Source organism: Neltuma alba, unplaced genomic scaffold (genome assembly GCF_004799145.2).
Source record: "Neltuma alba isolate B1F8T4 unplaced genomic scaffold, ASM479914v2 tig00011304_pilon, whole genome shotgun sequence".
Classification (NCBI taxonomy): Eukaryota; Viridiplantae; Streptophyta; class Magnoliopsida; order Fabales; family Fabaceae; genus Neltuma; species Neltuma alba.
The window spans coordinates 732724-755396 of record NW_021636013.1 but is presented as its reverse complement, the minus strand read 5'-3'; the positions used below and the strand labels follow the sequence as shown (position 1 = coordinate 755396).

General features: G+C 31.5%; 1 protein-coding gene and 1 pseudogene across 1 annotated transcript; both read left to right on the top strand.

Moving 5' to 3' along the window:
- Positions 1-2364: 2364 nt before the first annotated feature.
- LOC114711710 (pentatricopeptide repeat-containing protein At5g64320, mitochondrial-like) lies at positions 2365-4747 on the top strand (annotated as a pseudogene).
- Positions 4748-15789: 11042 nt separating this feature from the next.
- LOC114711626 (protein DETOXIFICATION 41) lies at positions 15790-20516 on the top strand. The gene is made up of 8 exons (XM_028896047.1): positions 15790-16202; positions 17094-17638; positions 18162-18248; positions 18378-18434; positions 18521-18759; positions 19171-19289; positions 19616-19702; positions 20291-20516. Exons 1-8 carry the CDS (start codon positions 15879-15881, stop codon positions 20360-20362), a joined length of 1530 nt encoding a protein of 509 aa, XP_028751880.1. The 5' UTR covers positions 15790-15878; the 3' UTR covers positions 20363-20516.
- Positions 20517-22673: the final 2157 nt, after the last annotated feature.

Sequence of the window (22673 nt, the reverse complement as noted above, 5' to 3'; positions counted from 1 at the left end):
TTTGGGTCTGAGGCCTCTTTTCTTACCAAAAAAAAAGGAGCTCAAAAATCAAAATGTTTGATGGACTGGTGGGCTTGGTTGGTTAGTTTTTAATGAAGGATTATGATCCAAGCCCAACATTAATTTTCTTTGAAGTTTCAAATCTCATCAATTATGATTTTTTTGAATCAAATTATGAAGCTACGCGTCCGAGCCTTGACATCAATAGGTCAATGAGGGAGGGTGTGTGTGTATTTATAAGTTTATATATTTATATATTAATATTTGTAAACTTTTTAAATATCGTTTTTTCCAATTTTTCTTTGTAAATAATTTTTTTATTCAAAAATAATTAATCAAATATTCATTGCTTTATAAAATGGTAATGATAAATTTTTTAAAAACGATTGTCAAGGCATAAAATGATACTCCTCCGGTCCTAATTATAAGACCCAATTGACTTATTTGAGAAGATTAAAGAAATAAGTTAAGTTGGTTATTTATAATAAATAAGTGTTGTTATTCCTAAAATATCCTTGCTAATTAAGTATATTGGCTAAAACTATCATTATTAGAAGGATTATCTTGGAAAAAAAATGCATAAATATAAGAGACAAAATGGATTGGGGTCTTATAATTAGAATCAAATAAAAAGTCAAATGGGGTCTTATAATAAGGACCGAAGGAGTAATAACTTTAAAAATATAAATAAATAAATAAATATCAACAGAAACCGATGTGAAATAAAATTTAAGTCCTCAGATGTGAATTTTCATTAACAAAATGAATTAAAGTTTGCACTTTGCAGGTAAAAGAGATGGATTATGGGCTTTTTTTCATAATTTTTCTCTTTTTTAATGTATTTTTTAATTAAGAGGCTGAAAAAGATATTTAATTGATTTTTTAAAGAAAATGTCATGGGGTCCACAAACTGGGATTAGCATTTCCTCCCCCCCGGCTCTCTCATCCAACGGTTTTGTTTTTATCCATCTGCCAAGTCCCCTTCGCTTTATTTTATTATTCTTGATCCCTTGTCCTTTTGCTGCAAACGGTGCCGTATAAAGGTGGCGGAGGGCCGCGGGCAATAACCGCGGCGGAGAGAAGCCAGACGCTCACGCTCCCTAGTCTCCCGTCCGTCGGTCTACAGTCTCCCGACTCGCCATTTGAACACGAAGGCCGAAGCTTCTTTCTCCAATCTCCGCGGCGGCACGGACCACTCTGCTTTCTGATTCTTTCCTTCGATTCCCCAATGCTTACCCTCAATTCTCTGATGATGCTCCTCCTCCGGCAGGGTTCGCTTTCATCTCTTCTGTAAATTTCTGCTGAATTGATGGGAATTTTTTATCCCCATATGTGTTTGTGAGACGAAGCCTGAATTTTTTCTGACCATACTTTATCATTTTTGGTTCACTCATGCTTGAAATTTATTATTTGTTGTTTTCATTTAGGAATTGTCTCTCTCTGCCTTGCGTGTGGGATCTGTAGCATTGATTATATTACTGATTTCCTCCTTATCTACGCCTTGTGCTTTGGATTCGTGTTTTCCTTGCCATTCCCGTTGAGTAGGTATACTCTGCATTTCTTTTACTGAAGCCTTGCTGCAATTCTTTTACTTAAAACATGGCCTGATTTCCACAAGGCACTCAAACCGAACTAACTGAATAAGGGATTGATTCTGTTATCATATTCAATTCGGTTTGCGTTCGGTGTGTACTTTAGAGACAATTTAGTTATTCGTTATTTGGTTAATGAACATATCCGACTTGAAAAACCAAATGCTCATCAACCTATTTGAGGAGTGAGGAATTAATTGAGTCAAACTAATTATTATTTTTACTTCCTTACAATGATTGTTATTTGTTATGTTGAATTTTAAGTTTTTTACACATTTTATAAAGACATAATATTTAACTTATTTAATGTATGGTATTTTCTCAATAAAAATAGATAATAAAAAAATAGCTGCATCTGAAATGCGGTCAACATAAAGAGTGTTTAACTTGTTGTTTTTCCAATTAGGATCTCTTCATGCTGCTCTTCTTTCTTCCTGGTTTCCATAAACAGTGAACCATTTCCACGAAGCACTGAAGCAGTGTGTCCTGTTCATATTGGAAGCTTCGAAATGCTGATAAGCCAATCAAATGATTGAGATACCCAACCATTTCCATTGCATCGAATCAACTCCAAAATTTCACATCCAAGCAGGGGATGTTGTCTTTTTCCCGTTTATATTGTGCTCTGGCTTCACCAATTTTAGGGTTCCATAACGGGTTTCATTACAATTCAGATCATGGTTTGAGGTGTCCATTAGCGAATTCTGTTATCAGCTGTCCTTATTTGACACGAAGAGGTTTCCCTCCTTCCATTGGGTTAGTTTCTTTGATTTAATTTATAGACCCTTTATTAAAAATTGATGTTGAGAACATTAAGAGTCCCAACCCATGTATGTGAAAGTACTCAGGTTTTGTTCAGAATCCATTCTTTAGCAATTTGCTCAACTGCAGTCAATACACATGGGAATAATATAGTCTTGAACGATAATGGGTCTGACAATGAGACCGAATGGGAGAGATTGCTTAAGCCTTTCAATCTTAAGCAGCTTCGAAGGTCTCTTAATCAAATTAGTCCAGTTCAGCTTTGCAAATTGCTGGAGCTCCCACTTGACATGCCCACGTCAATGGAGATATTCGAATGGGCAGGTTCCCAGAGTGGATATTGTCATTCCTATGATGTATACTACATTTTATTGGATAAGCTTGGTGTAGCTGGTGAGTTTAAAATCATAGACGGGTTGTTATTGCAGATGAAAGAAGAAAGAATTGTCTTTAAATAATCACTTTTTCTTTTGATTGTGAAACACTATGAAAGAGCTGGGTTGCCTGGGCAAGCTACAAAGCTTTTGTTAGATATGAAGAGTGTGTATTCATGTGAGCCTACATTTGGGACATATAATGTTGTATTAGATATACTGGTTTCCAGAAATTGTCCCCGAGTCGCACCAAATGTTTTCTATGACATGTTAAGCAGAGGAATTTCTCCAACTGTCTACACGTTTGGAGTGGTGATGAAAGCATTTTGTATGATTAATGAGGTGGATTCAGCTTGCTCACTTCTACGAGACATGGCAAAGCATGGTTGTGTTCCAAGTTCGGTGATATACCAGACCCTGATACATGCAGTTTCCAAAAGTAATAGAGTGAATGAAGCTGTGCAACTTTTAGGAGAAATGTTTTTGATGGGCTGTACACCAGATGTTCAAACCATCAGTGATGTTATCCATGGTCTCTGCAGGGCCAAAAGAATTAATGAGGCTGAAAAATTGCTGAATCGAATGCTCTTCCAAGGTTTTGCTGCTGATGCAGTAACTTATGGTGTTCTAATGCATGGTTGGTGTAAGATTGGTCAGGTTGATGAAGCAAGGGCCTTGCTTAGCAAAATTCCTAAGCCAAATAGTGTGATCTATAATACATTAATTAATGGATATGTCTCAAATGGACGTTTTGATGAAGCCATGGACTTACTGTACAATAACATGTTAATTGCTGGTCATGCGCCTGATGTCTTCACATTTAACATATTGATCCATGGACTTTGCAAGAATGGGAATTTATTCTCTGCTTGTAAATGCTTTCATGATATGCTATCACTAGGTATTGAACCTAATGTTATTACGTACACCATATTGATCAATGCTTTCTGTAGGGAAGGCCAATTAGAGGAAGCCGTTAAAGTTGTAAATGAAATGTCAGCTAAGGGTCTCAGTTTGAACACAGTGGGATACAATTGCTTGATTTGTGCTGTGTGTAAAACTGGGAAGGTTCAAGACGCTTTACAAGTTTTTACTGAAATGTCCAGCAAAGGATGTAAACCTGACATATATACATTCAATTCAGTAATATATGGTCTGTGGATAATAAGTTGGAAGAAGCCTTGCAGTTGTATCGCGACATGTTCTTGGAGGGTGTAATTGCCAACACTGTAACATATAACATATTGATTCACGCATTTCTTGGAAAAGATTCAATTAAGCAAGCGCTTAAACTTGTTGATGAAATGCTATTTAGAGGGTGCCCACTAGACAATATTACCTACAATGGCCTTATCAAAGCTTTCTGCAAAGTGGGGGCTATTGGAAAAGGATTGAAATTGTTTGAGGAGATGCTTGGTAAAGGGATTTTTCCTAGCATCATCTCTTGCAATATTTTGATCAATGCCTTATGTAGAATTGGAAAAGTAAATGATGCGCTTCTATTTCTTCGGCATATGATCCATCGTGTATTGACACCTGATATAGTCACCTATAATACCCTCATCAATGGTCTCTGCAAAATCGGTCATGTTCAGGATGCTCTAAACCTTTTTGACAGGTTACAGGATGAAGGAATATGTCCTGATGCTATTACATATAACACACTGATACACAGGCACTGCAAGGAGGGTTTGTTTAATGAAGCATGTTTACTTTTATATAGAGGTGTGGAGAATGGGTTTATACCTAATGAAGTCACTTGGCACATGTTGCTAAACAGTTTTGTAAAAGAAAGTAACAGGGGAGTAAGACCTTCTTTTAATACGGTAAATTTCCAAGCTTTGTCATTTTGAAGACCGTGTCTCATACTGCTCTTCCTACACTGCCCCTTGATCTCATCTGAGTTGTCCCCTGCTCCTTGGTACGCTGGAATTTAGCTGTCTAGCTGTGGCTGTTAATTTTGGTTCAAATATTGTCAGGGAAACTGACTGTGTAATTTATTACTGTGCATTATTACTAAAACTTTTATTGCTAGTTGAAGTCATCTCATGAAATTTTCCTGTAGCTGAAGCATAAACATTGATTTATACAAATGGATTGTTAGAGAGGAGGTTGCTGGCTGGTTTTAAATGAAAGCCTGTGGGTTTTGCAATTTTTACAGTAGGCTTAAGCCTCCAATTTGTATTATGTAAAATAGCATTATCAATTCAAGGCAATTTGTTCATTAAACAATCTGCAATTTGTGTGATTCATTTCTTCTTGTGCTGGCATATGAGTTTCCAAATGTGTCCATATTGCTAATAATTTTAATATTTCCCCTTTGTAAGCCTTTTTTACCGCTAATCTGACACTCCCTCCGATTCAAAATATAAGCATCAAATCTTTGAAAAATGTTGGTTTTTTTTTTAGCATCAATTTGAATTTTTCTGATCATTTAATGCATTTTTCTTATTTTTACCCCTAATTCATTATATGTATCTGTAATCTTTTTTTCTCATTCATTCTTTCTTCAAATTACTCTCTCCATAACTAAGGGTATTTTAGAAAAATAAGTTTCTGTTTTTTTACATATTTATTGTTTTAAACCGATTTTAACTTTTTGAATGGTGTAATTTAATTATTTGATACTTATATTTTGAACCAAAGGTATAATTGTTTATCCTGTTAGGGTGCACCCTTCGTGTTGACATTCTTTTTCTTTTTTTCCTTTTTTTTCTGGGGCCTAGCCTTCTCAATAACATTTAATTTCTTCTGAAAGGTGACTAAAAGCTTGAAAGATTTGAACTTTTTCTTTTATTTTGCCTCATGTATACATTCATCAAACCTGGGCATGGCAAACTCTTGCACAACCTCTGGAGCTCTCATGACTAATGACACAACAGAGCTCCCCTTCAGTTACTCATGCCTCTTTTCACTGATATATCATATATGTTAACACTCTGAGATTGAGATTTGATTTATGTTTTCTTTTCTTCAAAACTTGCTTAATCAAGTCCTTAGTCATAGGTTGATCTATTATCAGTTAGAGGTGATGGGTGATTATGTCTGGTTTAACCAGACATCACACTAGATTACTGCCCTTCCCCCCTCCATTGTGTGGCATGACTATCTAACACTCTCGCTAACCCCCCCCCCCTCAAAAAAAAAAAAGTCCCCAACACCCCATCCACCTCTATATATATATATATATATATATATCTCTTTTTTTTTTTTTTGGGCTCCATGTGGAACGTTGTTTAAGTGCTGCTAATATCTTTGGTCCTGATGATCTGTATAGTAGATTTTTGTCCAAATGCATAGGTATATCTGTTTCCAAGTCTTAATTTTTTATTACTACCTCTGATTTAAGTTACAAATTAGATCTTATGTTAAAGACCGGAGGTGGTATAAATTTATGTTGTTTTGAAATCACTTCTTTTTGCATTGATCTCAACCAGATAGATGGACAGTTAAAGCATAATTGCTATCTAATTCATAGTCATAACCACAAGAATCATCCTCTTGTATATCAGCTGATAAGGTTATCTCGTCATCATCAGGTCTTGTGGGAGCATGTTTGTGAGTTTTTAACCTGCATCCCTAGGCATCAACCACACTTCCTCAACTCTGCTGAGTATATGGTTTTCACCTGAAGCCAAAACTGTCATTGCGAAGTTGGCAGTGATTCCAAAGACAGTACCTATTATAAAGAAGAATTATGTGATCCCTGTAGCAACTATCCACCCATGTGATCTGATATATTCGCTGTTGTTTTGGGTCTTTCCCGATTGTTCTCATGACCTGGTTCAAATTTAATGAATTCAGGATTAAGAAACTTCAGGTTGCTACCTTTTGAAGGCTTGACAGACTCAACATTTGATTGCTTGACTTGTTCACGTTTGGCATGGACCCCATCTAATGATCCCACAGGTATAGGTATAGCCTCCTTCAAGTTCCCCCTTTTTTTTCTTGACCTGAAGCCTCCTTTTCCAGTCCTCATCTAACAGTTCTGATTTTACCGTCCTAGCACTTACCATGTTCACATTACCAGAAGTTGTTAACCCATTTGCTAGTTCAGACTGGGCACATTCTGAATTTTGTGTAGCAGATAACCTCGAAGGTTCTTCCAAAAAGATGCAGCAGTACCTTCTTTTCTTACTCGCCACATCTGCAATGTCAACATTTGGTAGAATGGATCCTTGTGAAATACTTGAGTTTTTAGGATGAGGCGATTCAACACAAAAAATAATCTTGACTGCATTTGTCATAACTGGGCTCCTCCAAATCATTATACTGGACCTTTTAAAGTTTTAATCAGGGAAGGAGACTTCGGATAGTTTTGACGACAAATATACTTTCGGGCGGACTGCGTTGCTTATAAATAATTGTGACGTTCGTGGTGTTTGTGTTTCATTCAGAAAATCATTTGCTACCTTCTTTACCTGGTTGATGGTAATTATCTCATCAGCTCCGTCAAGGAAAATTACAAATATTTCTTCACAGGCACCCTGCATCATGTTTTCATCTATAATGCTCCTCTTGCATTTTGTTTCCACATTACCTAATGGGAAAGTTAATTTCATGCATAATCGCGCGGACTCTTATAGTTCTTTTTTGTTAGGTATGAAATAAATATATTTAGGCTTGGGCCACTTGGGTGCTTAGTTAGGTGAGCAAAATCATATAGTCATGTCGTCATCATTCATGTCATGTCATATTGTGGTGTTCTTGATGCTGGATCTACTCATGAACATGATTGCTTTGCTATATTTTGTAATCTGAAACTGATGAACCTCTAATCCTTTGTACTTCAAGTGTGGCAGTATTAGTGATCCGATCTAGCGATCTCACTAATTTTGTATGCTTAATTGGGGATTTCTGGACTGAGACTCTATTGTATTATTCACAGAGAGAGGTACGGCATATATAAACAAATAAGGCAGTATATGGCATGAATTGGGGGAGAGAAACAAAATTTTTCTTACATAGTTATCTCGTATTATGTAAATTATAATTAAAAAATTATTTATAAATCATTACAAATGCCTCCAGTATAGTATGAATACAAAATTCCTTCCGCCTCATTTTTATGGCTATCATTTTTCACACGTTTTGTTCGCTCATTTTGTACAGGGTTTAAAGCCATTGCGGCTTTATTGTCCCAGTGAAGAGTTGTTGGGAAGTCATATTCAAGTAACATCTACCCCATGACCCTCTTGAGCCCCAGCCCTTAATTTTGCTTCTGCAATATTTCGTACTTCTACTTTTCTTTTTTGGCTTCTTCATGTGACTTTCTATTTTCAGTTGCACAAGCCAATCAGCATCGGTGTAAATCTCTGTAGAATCTTCCTTTATCCAAATTAAACATCATCCTTCTTCCTCCCCCCCCCCCCCTTTTCATATGATTCAAATTTCTACCCATGGTTATAAATTTTTCACCATCAAATGCTTCTTCCATTTCACTCATGATCAGCGGGCATTTTTTAACATTTGAGAATGTATTCTTAGCTTGTTTAAAATTGCAATGCTGGCATTTTTTTAATTAATAAGATTGAAATTATAAGGGTTAAGAGCACTGAAAAGACAATTTACAAAATTAAGGAAGCAAATTAAAATTTTATATAAAGTTAAAATACTAAACGTGATTGCTTTAAATAATCAAGATTGTGGCAAAATTTAGTTTTAATTAACTAAAATACCCTGATATTAAATATCTGTTTCAAATACTCCACTTGATAATCATTTTCAAACTAATGGATTGTTAACTAAACAATTTTCATATATTGCATAATTTAATGAATAAGTTATATTTATCATAATTATTCATGATGATGCCTCGGATGCTCTATTATATTGCAAATAATAACAACAATAATTATAATAAAGAAAGACCAGGTTAAGGTGAAATTATGACTTTATGAACCACCAGGCTAGGATTTAGGTGTTGAATGTGGAAAAAGAGGATTATAGTAAAATCAACATCAGAGTTTATTGAATCACTTACATAAAAATGAAAATAAAATAAAGCAGAAACAACAGTAGAGTCAAAATCCATCAGTCATCGTATCTAAAAGTTATGCATATGCATCAAACAACATGAAAACTGGTAGTTGGGTGGAGGAATGTTATTGCTTTTTTTTTTTTGGGTAGAAACGAATAGTGTTTTTACTTTATTATACATTTTGTCTTCTGAAATTATTGCTCAATTATGAAAGGAAACATGCGTGCGTGTGTCTCAATTGTGGGAACCTCTTCAATATTTATTATACATGGCCTAGCTTCGATTAGGCCATGTATACGGATAATATCATTTTACAGGGCACTTCAAGTCATTGGCCCAAAAGACTTTTACTATTCTTTTAGTTTGTATCAATTATACAGATTTTCTTTTTATTTTAAAAATATACAGTTTAATCTAATAAGTTACCACCGTTAGGAATATTTTAAAAAGATTCTAAAAACATTATTTTTAACTGAAATTTGTATTAAAATAAATTTTACTTACGATTTTACCCATCATTCTAATAAATTCCTAAATTATAATTTTATTCATTTAAGGCAAACATAAAAAACTTGATTAAAAATTTAACTAATTTGTTTAATAAATATATATATACTTTGATTAAACATGTTTATAAATTTTTGTAACAAAGATTTGTTTAAAAATTTTGAATTATAAATTTAAATAATTTATAAAATATTTTAAACTTATATTATTTAAACTCTACAATAAACAAAAACTATGTATTTGAAATATGCTTTTACAATTTAAAAGAAATCAAATTAAATAATTTCTAATAAATGTGATAAAATATTAAAATTATAAAATTTTATGATTTAGATCAAAATTAATAAATTTTATAACATATTATAAATTTTAAAAATATACATATTAGAATTATTTTTTATTTTATAAAAAAATTTTGAAAAATATAAATGTCTAAATAATTATTAAGTTAGAAAGGGCATTTTGATTAAAAAAATAATTTAAAGTCAAATTTAACGGTCAACTAATAGTTTGAATGTATAGAAATTGAATATTAAATATATGAAGGAGGTTTGTATAGCAGACATTTTAATTATAAGAGAAGTTTATATATGTTTTCAAAATAGAAGGGGAGTTTCTATAATTAAGATAAATTAGAAGAGTGGTCAATGTATTTTACTCATATTTATTTGCACTTCAAGTCATTGGCCCCAGAAGAGAATAATATCATTTTCAGACATATTAACTGGACAATTTGGAAAGTTCTTCATTCTAAGACATGTGGATTGGAGGTGTTTAGGAGTTTTTTTTTAAGATTTAAAAAAAGTAGATGCAGATATTTTTTTTTAAACTCTTTTCAGCCTTTAATATAAGATTAGATGATTAATTTGTGGATAAAAAATATTAGTTAAGTTTAATTATTTATAATAAATATGTACTGATTTGTCTATATTATGTCCTCTAGAATCACGTGCGTTGTAAGTTGTATCTACTATCGTAAGAAAACCTTTTACTATGTGCAATTAACAAAGATATTTTTAAAAAATAATTATAAGTTTAGGAGACAAAAATGAAATGACATCTTATATTTAAAATTTAAGTAAACATTTTATTTAACTCATATATTTATAACGGGAAGTAGTGTTATTTAGGAAAATATCCCCCTTACCTTTCTCCTCCATTCTTGCATCCTTATTATTTTCCTTTGTTATGTTCAAATAGAGGGAAAACAATGTATTTTCTATCCTATTTTTTCCGTAGCTTCTTATTCCAGCTGCTTCATTTTTTTCTTTAAAGCATCCACCTGCTTCATTTTCTCTCCATCTAAGCATATGGTTTAAGAACCAGAATCAATGTACCACCAGCGTATTATCGTCTAAGTAAGTTAGAGGCTGGGAATTCAAATTAAAAGATAACTTAGATAATCTAATCTAAATAAAATAATCCTAATTAATTACGTATCCCGCGCCTCGGCTCTTGGATCAAAATCATTGTGTTGACAAGAAGAATTCAGATAACTTTAAGACAAGTGGGGTGTGCTAGTTGGTTGAGGCTTACTTGAGGACAAAAGATAGGTTTGGTGATAGCAACTTCGGAATTTTTTTTTTAAAAAAGATTAATATAATTTTCGGTTCTTCAAATTTATCCTCATTTTTGTTTTGATCCCTTAAGTTTCAAACTATAGGTTTTGGTCCCTCAAAGGGCAAAGTAGTTAAAATTTTTATTGAATTATAGGGATCAATGTTATAAATGAAAAGAAACTTAAAACACCAAAACTTATAGTTTGAAACTTAAGAGACTAAAACCAAAATGATGATAAATTTGAGAGACCAAGGTTATATTGACCAAAAAAAACTATTCTTGAGATACTTATAATTTTCTTTAATTTTTAATTTGGTATCTATGTGTTTTTCTCTTTATTAAAGCTTTTAGTTTTACTCTTTTAGCACCATTAATCTCTATAACTTTACTCTGTTAGCATTATTAAACCATATACAAAAACTAATTGTACTAATAAAGTAAAGTTAAATAATTTAGCACGGAGAAAAAACTCATAGATACTAAATTATAAATTGAAGAAGACTTTTAAGTACCTCAAGAATGGTTTTTTTAAATTAAAAAAAAAAAACAAATTCTGAAGTTGCAATCACCAAACGCATCTTTTGTCCTCAATCAAAGGAGGAAAAAAAAACAAAGCCTCAACCAACAAACACAGGCCTACTTGTCTTAAATATTATATTATAGTTTCCTTCAATTTATAATTTGGTACCTGTAAGTTTTTTCTCCATATTAAATCATTTAATTTTACTTTATTAGCACAATTAATTTTTGTTCATAGTTTAACAGTGCCAATAGAGTAAAGTTATATAGATTAATAGTGTTAAGAGAGTAAAATTAAAAGCTTTAAGAAGGGAAAAAAAACACATAGATACCAAATTAAAAATTTTAAAAAAAACTATAATTACCTCAAGAATTATTTTTCTTTTTTTTTTAATGATCGACCAACTACCTTATATGTTTTTTGAATACCTATTTCTTTTTAAATATTTTTTCCATTCTCATTTTTTATATAGTACAATCAAATGCATGTGCACACACAAATATATTAACATCGGGTTCAAATTCAAAAGCTCATCCAAGTATTAGGGTAATGTCGCTGCTAAAACAACTAGTCATTGACCATAATTGACGTCAACTTACATAAACATAAATGACAGCTCTGAATATTCAGTTCTTAGCTCTTATGTCTATAAAAAGCATAATTAAGAGACGTTATCTCTATGCCTATGAACTTGGAGAAAGATTAGTCTTCTGTGACAGTATATCACTCCCTTGTATTTTTTTTATAAGTAAACAATAACAATCTCTCATAGTGATGTGTGACAAACAATTTCTTTTTATTTTTATTTGGAATTTTAAAATTATCCTTCAATTTTTACTCCCATTAAATATAGTTTCATTTATTATCTCTTTACGCTAAATTTTTACTTATTATCTCTCATATATATATATTTTATATTTTCTGTTTTTAACTAAATTTAACTAACACTTTAAACCATGTGATTTTGATAGTTATTTCTTATAATAAAGGGAGTATATTCGTTATACTAAAAAAGAGGGAATTAAATGTCAATTTTTTGTCAGAAAAATAACACTTGAGTATTGAAATCTCCATTTGGTCACCTAAATAATAAAAATTCCCTTTTAAACTCATATGACCAAATTGGGATTTTGAAGTTTGCTAAAAAGACTAAATTGCCCTATATTTTTTTGGGGAAAAAAAACACCCTCACCAGCCAGTCGATTGCTAGAGCTTTAGTGCCAACAACAGCCACCAAAGTTCAACTAGGCCGCCAACCATACCTTTTATTTTTTTGGATTTTTTCAGGTTTATTAACATAATTAACAAATTCTTTAAAACTATTAACAAGTTTGGTATAAAAGTTAATAACAGGTTTTTTAAAAAATTCAAAAAGTGACTTTTTTACAACATCAGGAACACGGTTAATAAGTTATGTAATTATATTAACAACTCTTATAATGCCATTAATCTTGTGATTTAAGAGCTTTTTATATTTTGAGAGATTAGTCATAGTATCATAAATAGAAAATTTTTCAAGTCTTATAACACAGTTAATAAGTTCTTTGACGATATTAGCAAGTTTAGTATAGTAATTAACAATAAGTTTTTCAAAAAATTCAAAAAGTGATATTTTTGCAACTTCAATAACACAGTGAACAAGTCATGCAATGATATTAACAACTCTCACAACGCCATTAACAAAATTTCCCTATGAACATTGGTATTTTTTTGTTAATATTAACTCCCTATAAATATTGTATAACAAAATTTTCTTATTTATTAGGCAATCACTGTAGTTATGATAGTTATTAATATCATTACATAACTTGTTATAAGAGTTGTTAATATAGTTACATGACTTGTTAACCACGTTACTTAATTTTCTAAAAAATCTATTGTTAAATGTTATACTAAACTTGTTAATAGTTCTAAAAAAACTTGTTAATTGCATTACCATATTTGAAAAAATCTCTAAAAAAAAATAGTTGTGGGCCATTAGAGCTCTATCAACCGGTCATTGATCGGCCGTTGGAACTGTTAGCATCGTAACTCTGGTAACAGGCTGACTAATGAGGTTGCTTGATTTTTTTTAAATAAAAAATAATTTGATCTTTTTAGCAAATTTTAAAATTTCAATTTGATTATATGTGCTCAAAAAAGATTTTTCATTATTTAAGTTACGAAATAAGAATTTTAATATTAAGTGTCATTTTTCTATCTTTATTTATGAAAACGTTGTAATGTCAGCCCTGACCTGTTAATGGAAAGCAAATGCGTGTTGCATATAAAGGTGGGACCCGCAATCCCTGACAGGTGTCTTAATTAAAGTGCTTCTCTTCTTTTTTTTCTTTTACCAAAATATCCCTCAGTTTTCTTCAAATTTAATTTTGGGGGGGGGGGGAGTTGTTCAGATCGATGTTTCTTCAAATATCCCGATTCAATGACGCCAGACCAGTCTGCTTTCCTTATTAGAGGCCACATTGTAATATTTTAATAGGTTTAAAGACAACATTATAGAACGTTACTACTAGTATTTAATAATGTAAGATGTTCTATGTTCATGAGAATATATACTCTCTCCGTTTTTATTTTATAAGATCCCATTTATATATTATAAATAAGATTTTATAATTAGAACCGGAAATAATAGTATATACACAAAATATGCTTCAATTACTTTTATGAAAGGAAAGTCATTCCATCAAACCAGACGGATCCTTAACTTGTTTACTATAAAAAGAGTACGTGTGGCGGAGAGGAGGATTTTTGTTGAAGCAAGCACGCCAGTCAACGGTAATGCTTGTTACCAACTAAAAATTCAGTTTATGAAACCACACTCTGAGAAAAGTAGATGGCGCCGAAACTGGGGCATTTTTGTCCTATACAGAGACAGACCTCCATAGTCCACTTGGTTGCCACTAATACTTCAACTGCTAATTGTAAGAGGGCCCACATGTACTTCAATGTGCATGTGTTCCTATTCATACTCCGTTGTCCCTATAAATTAAGAAATATATTAAATTAATAATTTTTTTATATGTATTATTATTAAAGCAAAAGTATTAAAACTATGTTTTATATATTTGTTTTATTTATCTACTTTATCTCTCTCTATATATTTATTAAGTCAACAAGAATAAAATTAGAAATTCATTAATTATGCTCCAAATAACTTATATTTAAGAAAAGATTTTACAAGTGACTTATAAATAAGAATAGAATAGTAATTAAATAAGATCATTTGAGGAGGACATCACATATTTGTGACAAATAACTAACTTACTTAATTTTCTTAATATTTTAAAATTAGTTATGTAACTTTTATAATAAGGATTGGATTGAAGGTAGTATTGCATACTAAAATAATGTTTCTCGCGCTGATTTCATAATGTAACTTGGCTTTATAATACTCTTTCTACTCTTATTTATAAGTTTTAAATTATAGGAAGTTTATGATCCATTTTATAAGTTTTAGGGGGTATTTAGATGGAAATCAAATTATTAGAAATAATTTTATAAAATACAAAGTAAATATATAGAGCAGTTTATTTTGATTTATAAAAAAGTGCTTTTAATATATGAAGTAATTTAAGTTTGTTTTAACACTATGTTTCTTTCAATTTTATCTTTAATTATTTATTTTTTCTTTTATCACGTTCTCTCTTATTAAATTTTTTCACATATTTTTTAATCTTTTTCTAATTTATTATAGAAGTATATTTATAAATAAAAAATATTTTTATTTATTTATTAATTTTAACTAATTTTGAATAATTTTTATTATGAGCAAATTAGTTTTTTGAAATTTATAATAATATAATAAAAGAGTATTGAAGTGTTGGCGAGCGGCGACAAACTTTATTGAAAGCACAAAACACTAATTCCGACTTCCGACCCTCTCTCTCTCTCAAGACTCGATGTGTTTGTTCCAGCGTTGGACGTAGAGCTTGTTAGCTAGTTGTTTATTTATCCTTCAAGTTGAAGCGGGAAAAAAACAGAAAAAGAGAAAGAAAAAAAGAAAGAAAATTATTTCAATTATACTCGAAGTTACAGATTCCAATAATTATTTGATATATGATAAATTAATATAATAGCATAATCAAAAACAATTTAATTAAAGCCAAACACATATATTTATAATAAAACTAAAAATACATGTACAATATCAAACTAATACTCTATTAGAGGTGATAAAATATTATGAGGAATTAAAATCATTTTTATTGGTTTTTAATTGACTAGATTTTTATTATATACAGAAGGTAAAGTTTTTTTTTAGCACGTGGGAACATTTTGGCAGGTAGCTCTAACTACCAGTAGTCACGAGGCAAAGACTGACGGATGATGACTCTAACTAAATTAAGTATGGTGGACATAGCGTTAATAATAGTGCTTTTTAAAATATTACTTTTGTAAATTTGAAAAAGAAAGCCCATAATGATCATTAGCAAATTATTAATAGATATGTGGCTTTATAAATAACCACAGTGCAGAGAAATAACTTAAAACACAGACATCTGAATCTGATCTCATCAGTAAGATATCTGGGGGTTTTTTTTGAAGGCGAGTTAGTGAGTGAGCAAGAGATAGATCGAGGTAGCATGGGTTCGACAGAGAGGGAGCCACTGATACAGCAGCAGAATGGGGCCGGGGCCGCGGTGGTGGCGGCCGGCACGAGAATGTCAGGGGACGAGGTGGAGGAGATGCTGGAGAAAGGGGGGATAAGATTGGGAGGGTGGGTGAGGCTTGTGGGGTGGGAGTCTAAGATTTTGTGGCATCTCTCTGGGGCTTCCATAGTGGTTTCTTTGTTCACTTACATGCTCACCTTTGCCACTCTCAAGTTCACCGGCGACCTCGGCACCGTCGCTCTCGCCGGAGCCTCCATTGCCAGTGTTGGAATTCAAGGTCTTGCTTATGGGATCATGGTACGTTTGGTGATTTTTTTATATAATCACGAACATATAGATATGTATATATTTAGTGAAAGATTAATATTCTCTTACTAATGGGACTTTGAAGTTCGGTTTAAATGTTGGTAGAGTTAAATTTCTTTTTTGCAGATAGAATTAGTGAATTAACAATCTCTCCCTTTCTTTGTTTTTTAAATCTCTCGCTTTTAAAATGAATTTTAGTGTTTTACTTAGTCTGTCTTTTATTAGAAAATCATAAGTATTATTTCTTTATTATACCCTTGTAGTAGAACATTCTTTTTTAGAAATTCATGTATTATTTCTTTAATTATACAATTATCCTGTTCCTATATACAGGACAACAAAATTCATAAATGCCTCAACATTTTCCGAAGCAATAAATGCTTAGCTTAAAGAAATTGCGAGTTCCCCCAAAGTGGCCCATGCTCCTTTGTGAGCATGTGGCATGTGCGAGTTTCCTTTATCTCTAGATATTAAAAGAAGAGGGAAAAAGTGATACTTTGATTTCAGACATATATTTTTTCCATTTAAAGAAATAGACACTAGTGAACTAAAAATTATAAGTGCCATCGAACCTGTCACATGAGTTTACATATCACTAGGTCATGGGATCATTGGCGGATTCAAATATATATAAATTTAAATATAATTTTTTAGTTTCACCTGTAGATGTTTTATAAAGGGAGAAATATAATGAAATCTCAAGAAAAAGATGATTACCAATGAGTCCAAATGATGAGTGAACAGATTTCATTTATTACTTTATTGCAGGCTACTCCATTGTCACTAGAACTTTTTAATAATTATTTTTTTAATACTCAAGAAGTGATAGCATTTTTCTTTTTTTTAATAAATTTTGATACTAGGATGACATGTATTTTGCAGATAGGTATGGCTAGTGCAGTGCAAACGGTATGTGGACAAGCATATGGAGCTAAGAGATACAAAGCACTGGGCATTATATGCCAAAGAGCAATTGTATTGCACTTAGGAGCAGCATTTCTACTCACATTCTTGTACTGGTTTTCAGGCCCAATTCTCAAGGCCATGGGCCAGGCCGAAGACATAGCCGAACAAGGCCAAGTCTTTGCCCATGGGATCATCCCTCAGTTATATGCATTTGCATTGAGCTGCCCGATGCAAAGGTTCTTGCAGGCCCAAAACATAGTGAACCCATTGGCCTATATGTCTGTGGGAGTGTTCTTGCTGCACATATTGCTCTCTTGGCTTGTGGTTTATGTTTGGGGCCTTGGCCTTCTTGGGGCTGCTTTGACTCTTAGCTTTTCTTGGTGGCTTTTTGTGTTGATCAATGGGCTTTACATTGTTTTTAGCCCATCTTGTAAAGAGACTTGGCCCGGGTTCTCCATAAAAGCCTTCTCTGGAATCTGGCCTTACTTTAAACTCACCGCTGCTTCTGCTGTTATGCTTGCGTATGTATCTATCCCTTCATGGAATATATTAGAATTTCTTAGGCTGGCTATTTAGTTTTGGAGGATGCAAGCTACTTAGAATTTCTATGAGCATATAGCCTTTAGGGTTTTAAGTTGATATCTATATATATAGTTAAATTTATAGAAAGTCACGCTATTTATAAGTCATAAACAGTATAATTATCTTAGACTCTGTGAAAACATGAGACTTACATTTTAAATATTGAAAAAAGATTGACAGTTTGTTTTATCTTATGCTCTTGATCACCTCTAAAACTGACTTCTTTTTTTTTTATACTATATGCAATAGGCTTGTTGTTTTTTGTCAAAACCATGTTTTAAGGTTGCTACCATGAACATACACTTAGTTTGTCATATTTATGTCTTTGTTCTTCTAACTTTTAAGATTGCATGGACCCATTTAACGCAATAAATGATGGAATATAATGACAAAGTTGATAGATATCTGAATTATTGCTCTATGAATCTAACATTTATAGCTTTTATTTGATTGTGAATGCAGTTTGGAGATATGGTACAGCCAGGGATTAGTGCTCTTATCGGGACTTCTACCAAACCCAACGGTTTCACTGGATTCTATTTCCATATGGTATGGTTTAATTTCCTTCAAACTCCAAACCCCAAAACAAAACAAAAAGAAAGCTCTTCTCTTTTCCCCTTCATTTCATTGAGAATTCAAGAAATTGTGCAGTACCTGATGAACACCTTGAACTTTCAGTATGAACTACTGGAACTGGGACATGAACTTCATGCTAGGTCTGTGCGCAGCCACCAGGTTTGTTGAAGAAGAATCTGAATTTATGAATTTTTTGGGTGAGATTAATGGTTCTCTAGTTAATGTATAGATTTATGAATTTTCAGTGTAAGAGTGAGTAATGAACTGGGAGCAGCTCATCCAAAACTGGCAAGATTCGCAGTGATAGTGGTGAACGGCACAAGCTTGGCGATAAGCATAGTTTTCTGCGCACTAATTCTGATATTTAGGGTTGAAATGAGCAAACTCTTCACTACTAATACTGCTGTCATTCACGCTGTCTCCAATCTCACCCCTTTGCTTGCCATCTCGGTCCTTTTGAATGGCATTCAACCTATACTCTCAGGTAACCCTCAATTACCATTTCAATTACTAATCTCAGTTGAGTCGGACAGCAGGTACGGTATGATTACAAGGACGATAATGAGTCTCTCGGGTCTTAAACTTGAGACCATGCATTAGTTAAGCTAAGGGTGTTTGGATTAGCTTTTTAAAAGTGATTTTACGGGATGTTCAAAATAAGTATTTAAGAAAAGTTTTGTTTCCATTTGTATGAAAGCACTTTTTTTACGTGGTTTTAGGAAACTCCATGCTATTTGAGCTAGTGTAGTTTTACTGTTTATATATCTATATTTGTGGGATTTTTTTTACCAAAAAAAAAAATTACAGGCGAGTTTTTTGTAAAATTTGATATTTTATTCTAATTATATTACATGATAAGTGCTTTAATTAATTAATGTATTGTGCTGTGATATAGGAGTTGCAATTGGAAGTGGATGGCAGGGTGCAGTGGCTTATGTAAATTTGGTTTGTTATTATGTGATTGGTCTTCCCATTGGCATTGTTCTTGGCTTCAAGACCAGTTTGGGAGTAGCAGTAAGTTCAAACTTTTATTTTTTTGGGCAATAACTTTAATTTTCAGATTTAATTTATTTGATTAGCCTAGAGCATTTATATATCTTTTTTAAAATTTGAAAGAAGCAAAACATAAAGGGTTATAAATTTTTAACTGTAGATTTTTGCAAAACAAAAATGTAATGATTAGTAATAAAAAATAAAATAAAAACATGACATTTAAATCATCTAAATCAAATACGCTGGATATTAACGGCAATGTCCATTTCTTTCTGATTCAATTATTAATTATTCTTAATTATTCGGTATTTTGTTTTTAATTTTGGCTTTGATTATGTGTTAATTAGGGCATGTGGTGGGGCATGATCGCCGGTATATTTTTTCAGACTGCGATTCTTATCATACTTACCGCCAGAACAAATTGGAATGTTGAGGTATTATACAATTCTCATCAAAGAGGCCTTACTCACACATTTATAACATTTTTATTTATTTATTTTATCCAAAAGAAATTAATTACTACCTCCAGTCCTTAAAAGTTCATTTAACTTTTATTTTGTTTCTAAATATAAGACTCTAATTCATTTTGGCTCTTATATTTATTCATTTTTCATAAGGTAGTCTTTGTAATAATGATAGTTCCAGCTAATACACTTAATTGACAAGAATATTTCAAAAAATATAGCATCATATTTATTACAAATAACTAACTTAACTAGTTTTCTTAATCTACTCAAATAAGTCAATTAGCTCGCATCGGAAATAGTATTTATCATGCCCATTACCAACACCACCACTACCATATTGTCATAAAAAAAATTATAAATAATACTAGGTGGCTTAAGTCCATAATTCTTAACTAACGTTTCCTGTTTAAATTAATTTTATGCATAATTTTCCATGTTCGCTCACATAGATATGCATGATTTTCTTGTCACTAAATGTATATTTATGCATGCATGTCCTCTTTAAACTCAAAATTTTCTATGTAAAAATTGTTAGCATTATTTTTTTTTTTATAGGTTGAAAAGGCAGTTACTCGAGTGAAGAGATCAGAAGAAGAAGAAAAATTGGATTTGATTGATGATATATAGCGGCTACGATTTTCATCTTAATCTTTGTTATAATTAATGTATTTTTTTGAATATACCAATTAATTTTTGGATGGTGTTCGTTGATTGGATGATTTTATTACTCTCACAACATTCTAGTTTGCTATAATTACACAGTTCCTCTCTATTTTAAAAATATAGTTTAGTTCAATATGCTAATATTGTTAGAAATATTCTAAAAAAATTATGAAAACATATTAATATTGTTAGAAATATTCTAAAAAAATTATGAAAACATAATTTTTACTTAGAGTTTATATTGAAACGAATTTTATTTACTATTTTACCCCTCAGTGTACTAAATTTCTCAATTATATTATTATTTTTATAGTTACACGAATTTTACTTAGAAAATGAAAGGAAATAAAGTGTTCCATCGAGAAAGAGAGGTTGGAAAAACCAATGGCAGCGCTAAAAGTAACATTTTCTTTTTTGATAAAAGATCAAATGATATTAATAAGGGAAAAAAAAAGATGTACATAATAAAAGAAGAGCAATAAAACGTAAAATTAGCAAAAGGAGAAGACGAATGATGAACAGGTACAACATCTAAACTAAAAAAAATTTATTAAAAACAAGGATTTTGTTAATTTTATTTCTGGGTAGTTTCATCCCTTTCTCGATTCTGAATTGAAATTTTTTCCTGTTGTGTAACTAAGACAAAACTGAGAAGTAATTAGTATATTTTGCTCTTTTTTTTAAAAAAAAATATACCAACATCTTTAGGGAGGTGTTTAGATCACCCTAAAAGTACTTTCAAAAAATTTTTACATTAGTCGAAACAAAACTTTTCTCACATATTTACTTTATAACACTGTAAAATGACTAAAATTATTTTTAAGATCATAGTTTGATTTTCACCCTAACACTCTCTAAGTAGACAATGACCAACAAAGCTGTTCATTCTTTTGGTTTTACTAATGAAAATTTATTATTAACCAAAATCCAGATGACAAACAAGGATTATTAATAATCAGATTTATTCTTTTTTTTAAACAAGAGAGTCACAAAACTATCATTTGAAACATATATTTTTTTAACCATCCAATTAATGTCATCGATTGTTACATCTAATTTTAGGTAGAATAACAATTTGAGATTCAAAAAAAAAATTTAATTTCTGTTTAGAACAAAAATAGCCGACGCTCTACCTCTATGTGGGCAACAATGAATGCTTAGGCCCATCAAAAAGTCACCCCGCTTTGTACTCAGGCCCAAAGGGATGCCCAACATTGAATGGCCTGACCCTTCATTTAATTTATCTAAAATTTTAACTTATTGTCTTATTGATTTTTCATCTCAATCTCTCTCCACTTAGCAAGTGTGGGGGGAAAAAGGTAAGAACAATAAAGGGTAGTAATAAAAAAAAGATGAATGATTAAAACAAATTAGAAAGATTCTTATGATAAGGGTATAGTAAATCTTTTTTTTTAAAAATCCCAATATTAAGAATTAAAGGAATTGTTTCAATTATGAGTCATGTAAACATAACCCATTATCCTCTCTCTCCTTAATATAAAATCTAATTTAACATTCAATTTAATTCAAAATATAAGATTTCAATCCACTTTGTCTCTCATATTTATTTATTTTCTTCAAAATAGTCCTTATAGTAGCTGCACATATTAAAAGTTCCATTACATGGCAGTTCTAGTTAATACACATAATTTACAATGATATTCTACAAAAGATAACACATATTTATTATAAATAATTAACTTAACAAACTTTTTTAACCCACTTAAATTAGCTAACTAGCTCTTATATAAAGGCTGGAGATAGTGCAATTCATAAAAAGCTTAAACTCACAATCACAACCTCATGTTTAAAAAGGATTTAAGGGAGGGGCTTCAAGGTCCCAACAATTAGAGATTTTTTTTTTAAAAAAAATACTTTCGATATCATTTTTATAATATCTCAAAACTTATATAATTGTATGATAAGATCTCAAACGTTTTTTTTTTAATGCAAAATGAATTTTTATTATTACAACTGATAATTACAATGTATATTAATTATGTTGAACACTTACGTAGGAGTGAGCAATTGGTCAATTGAGTTTGGTTTAGTCTAAACTACAAACTAAAAAGATTAAAGTTTCAAAAAGAAACTAAACTCAAATCATCATCATTATCTTTTTTTAAAATTCAGTTCGATTTTGCTCAACTTTACACTTATTGAATGTCCCTATTGGAATAAAATCAGCAGGCTTAATGGTGAGAATAATGATATACTAGTATACATGTAGGTCGGCCACTTCTGAGACCTCGCAATTCTCGTATTTATGCTGATT

What these genes read in the sequence shown, in the direction of transcription:
- LOC114711626 (XM_028896047.1), top strand. Translation starts at nt 15,879, where the DNA reads ATGGGTTCGACAGAGAGGGAGCCACTGATACAGCAGCAGAATGGGGCC. An exon ending in CTGGATTCTATTTCCATATG is followed by an intron (nt 18,249 to 18,377) that starts GTATGGTTTAAT and finishes TTGAACTTTCAG; the next exon opens with TATGAACTACTGGAACTGGG. An exon ending in CATTCAACCTATACTCTCAG is followed by an intron (nt 18,760 to 19,170) that starts GTAACCCTCAAT and finishes GCTGTGATATAG; the next exon opens with GAGTTGCAATTGGAAGTGGA.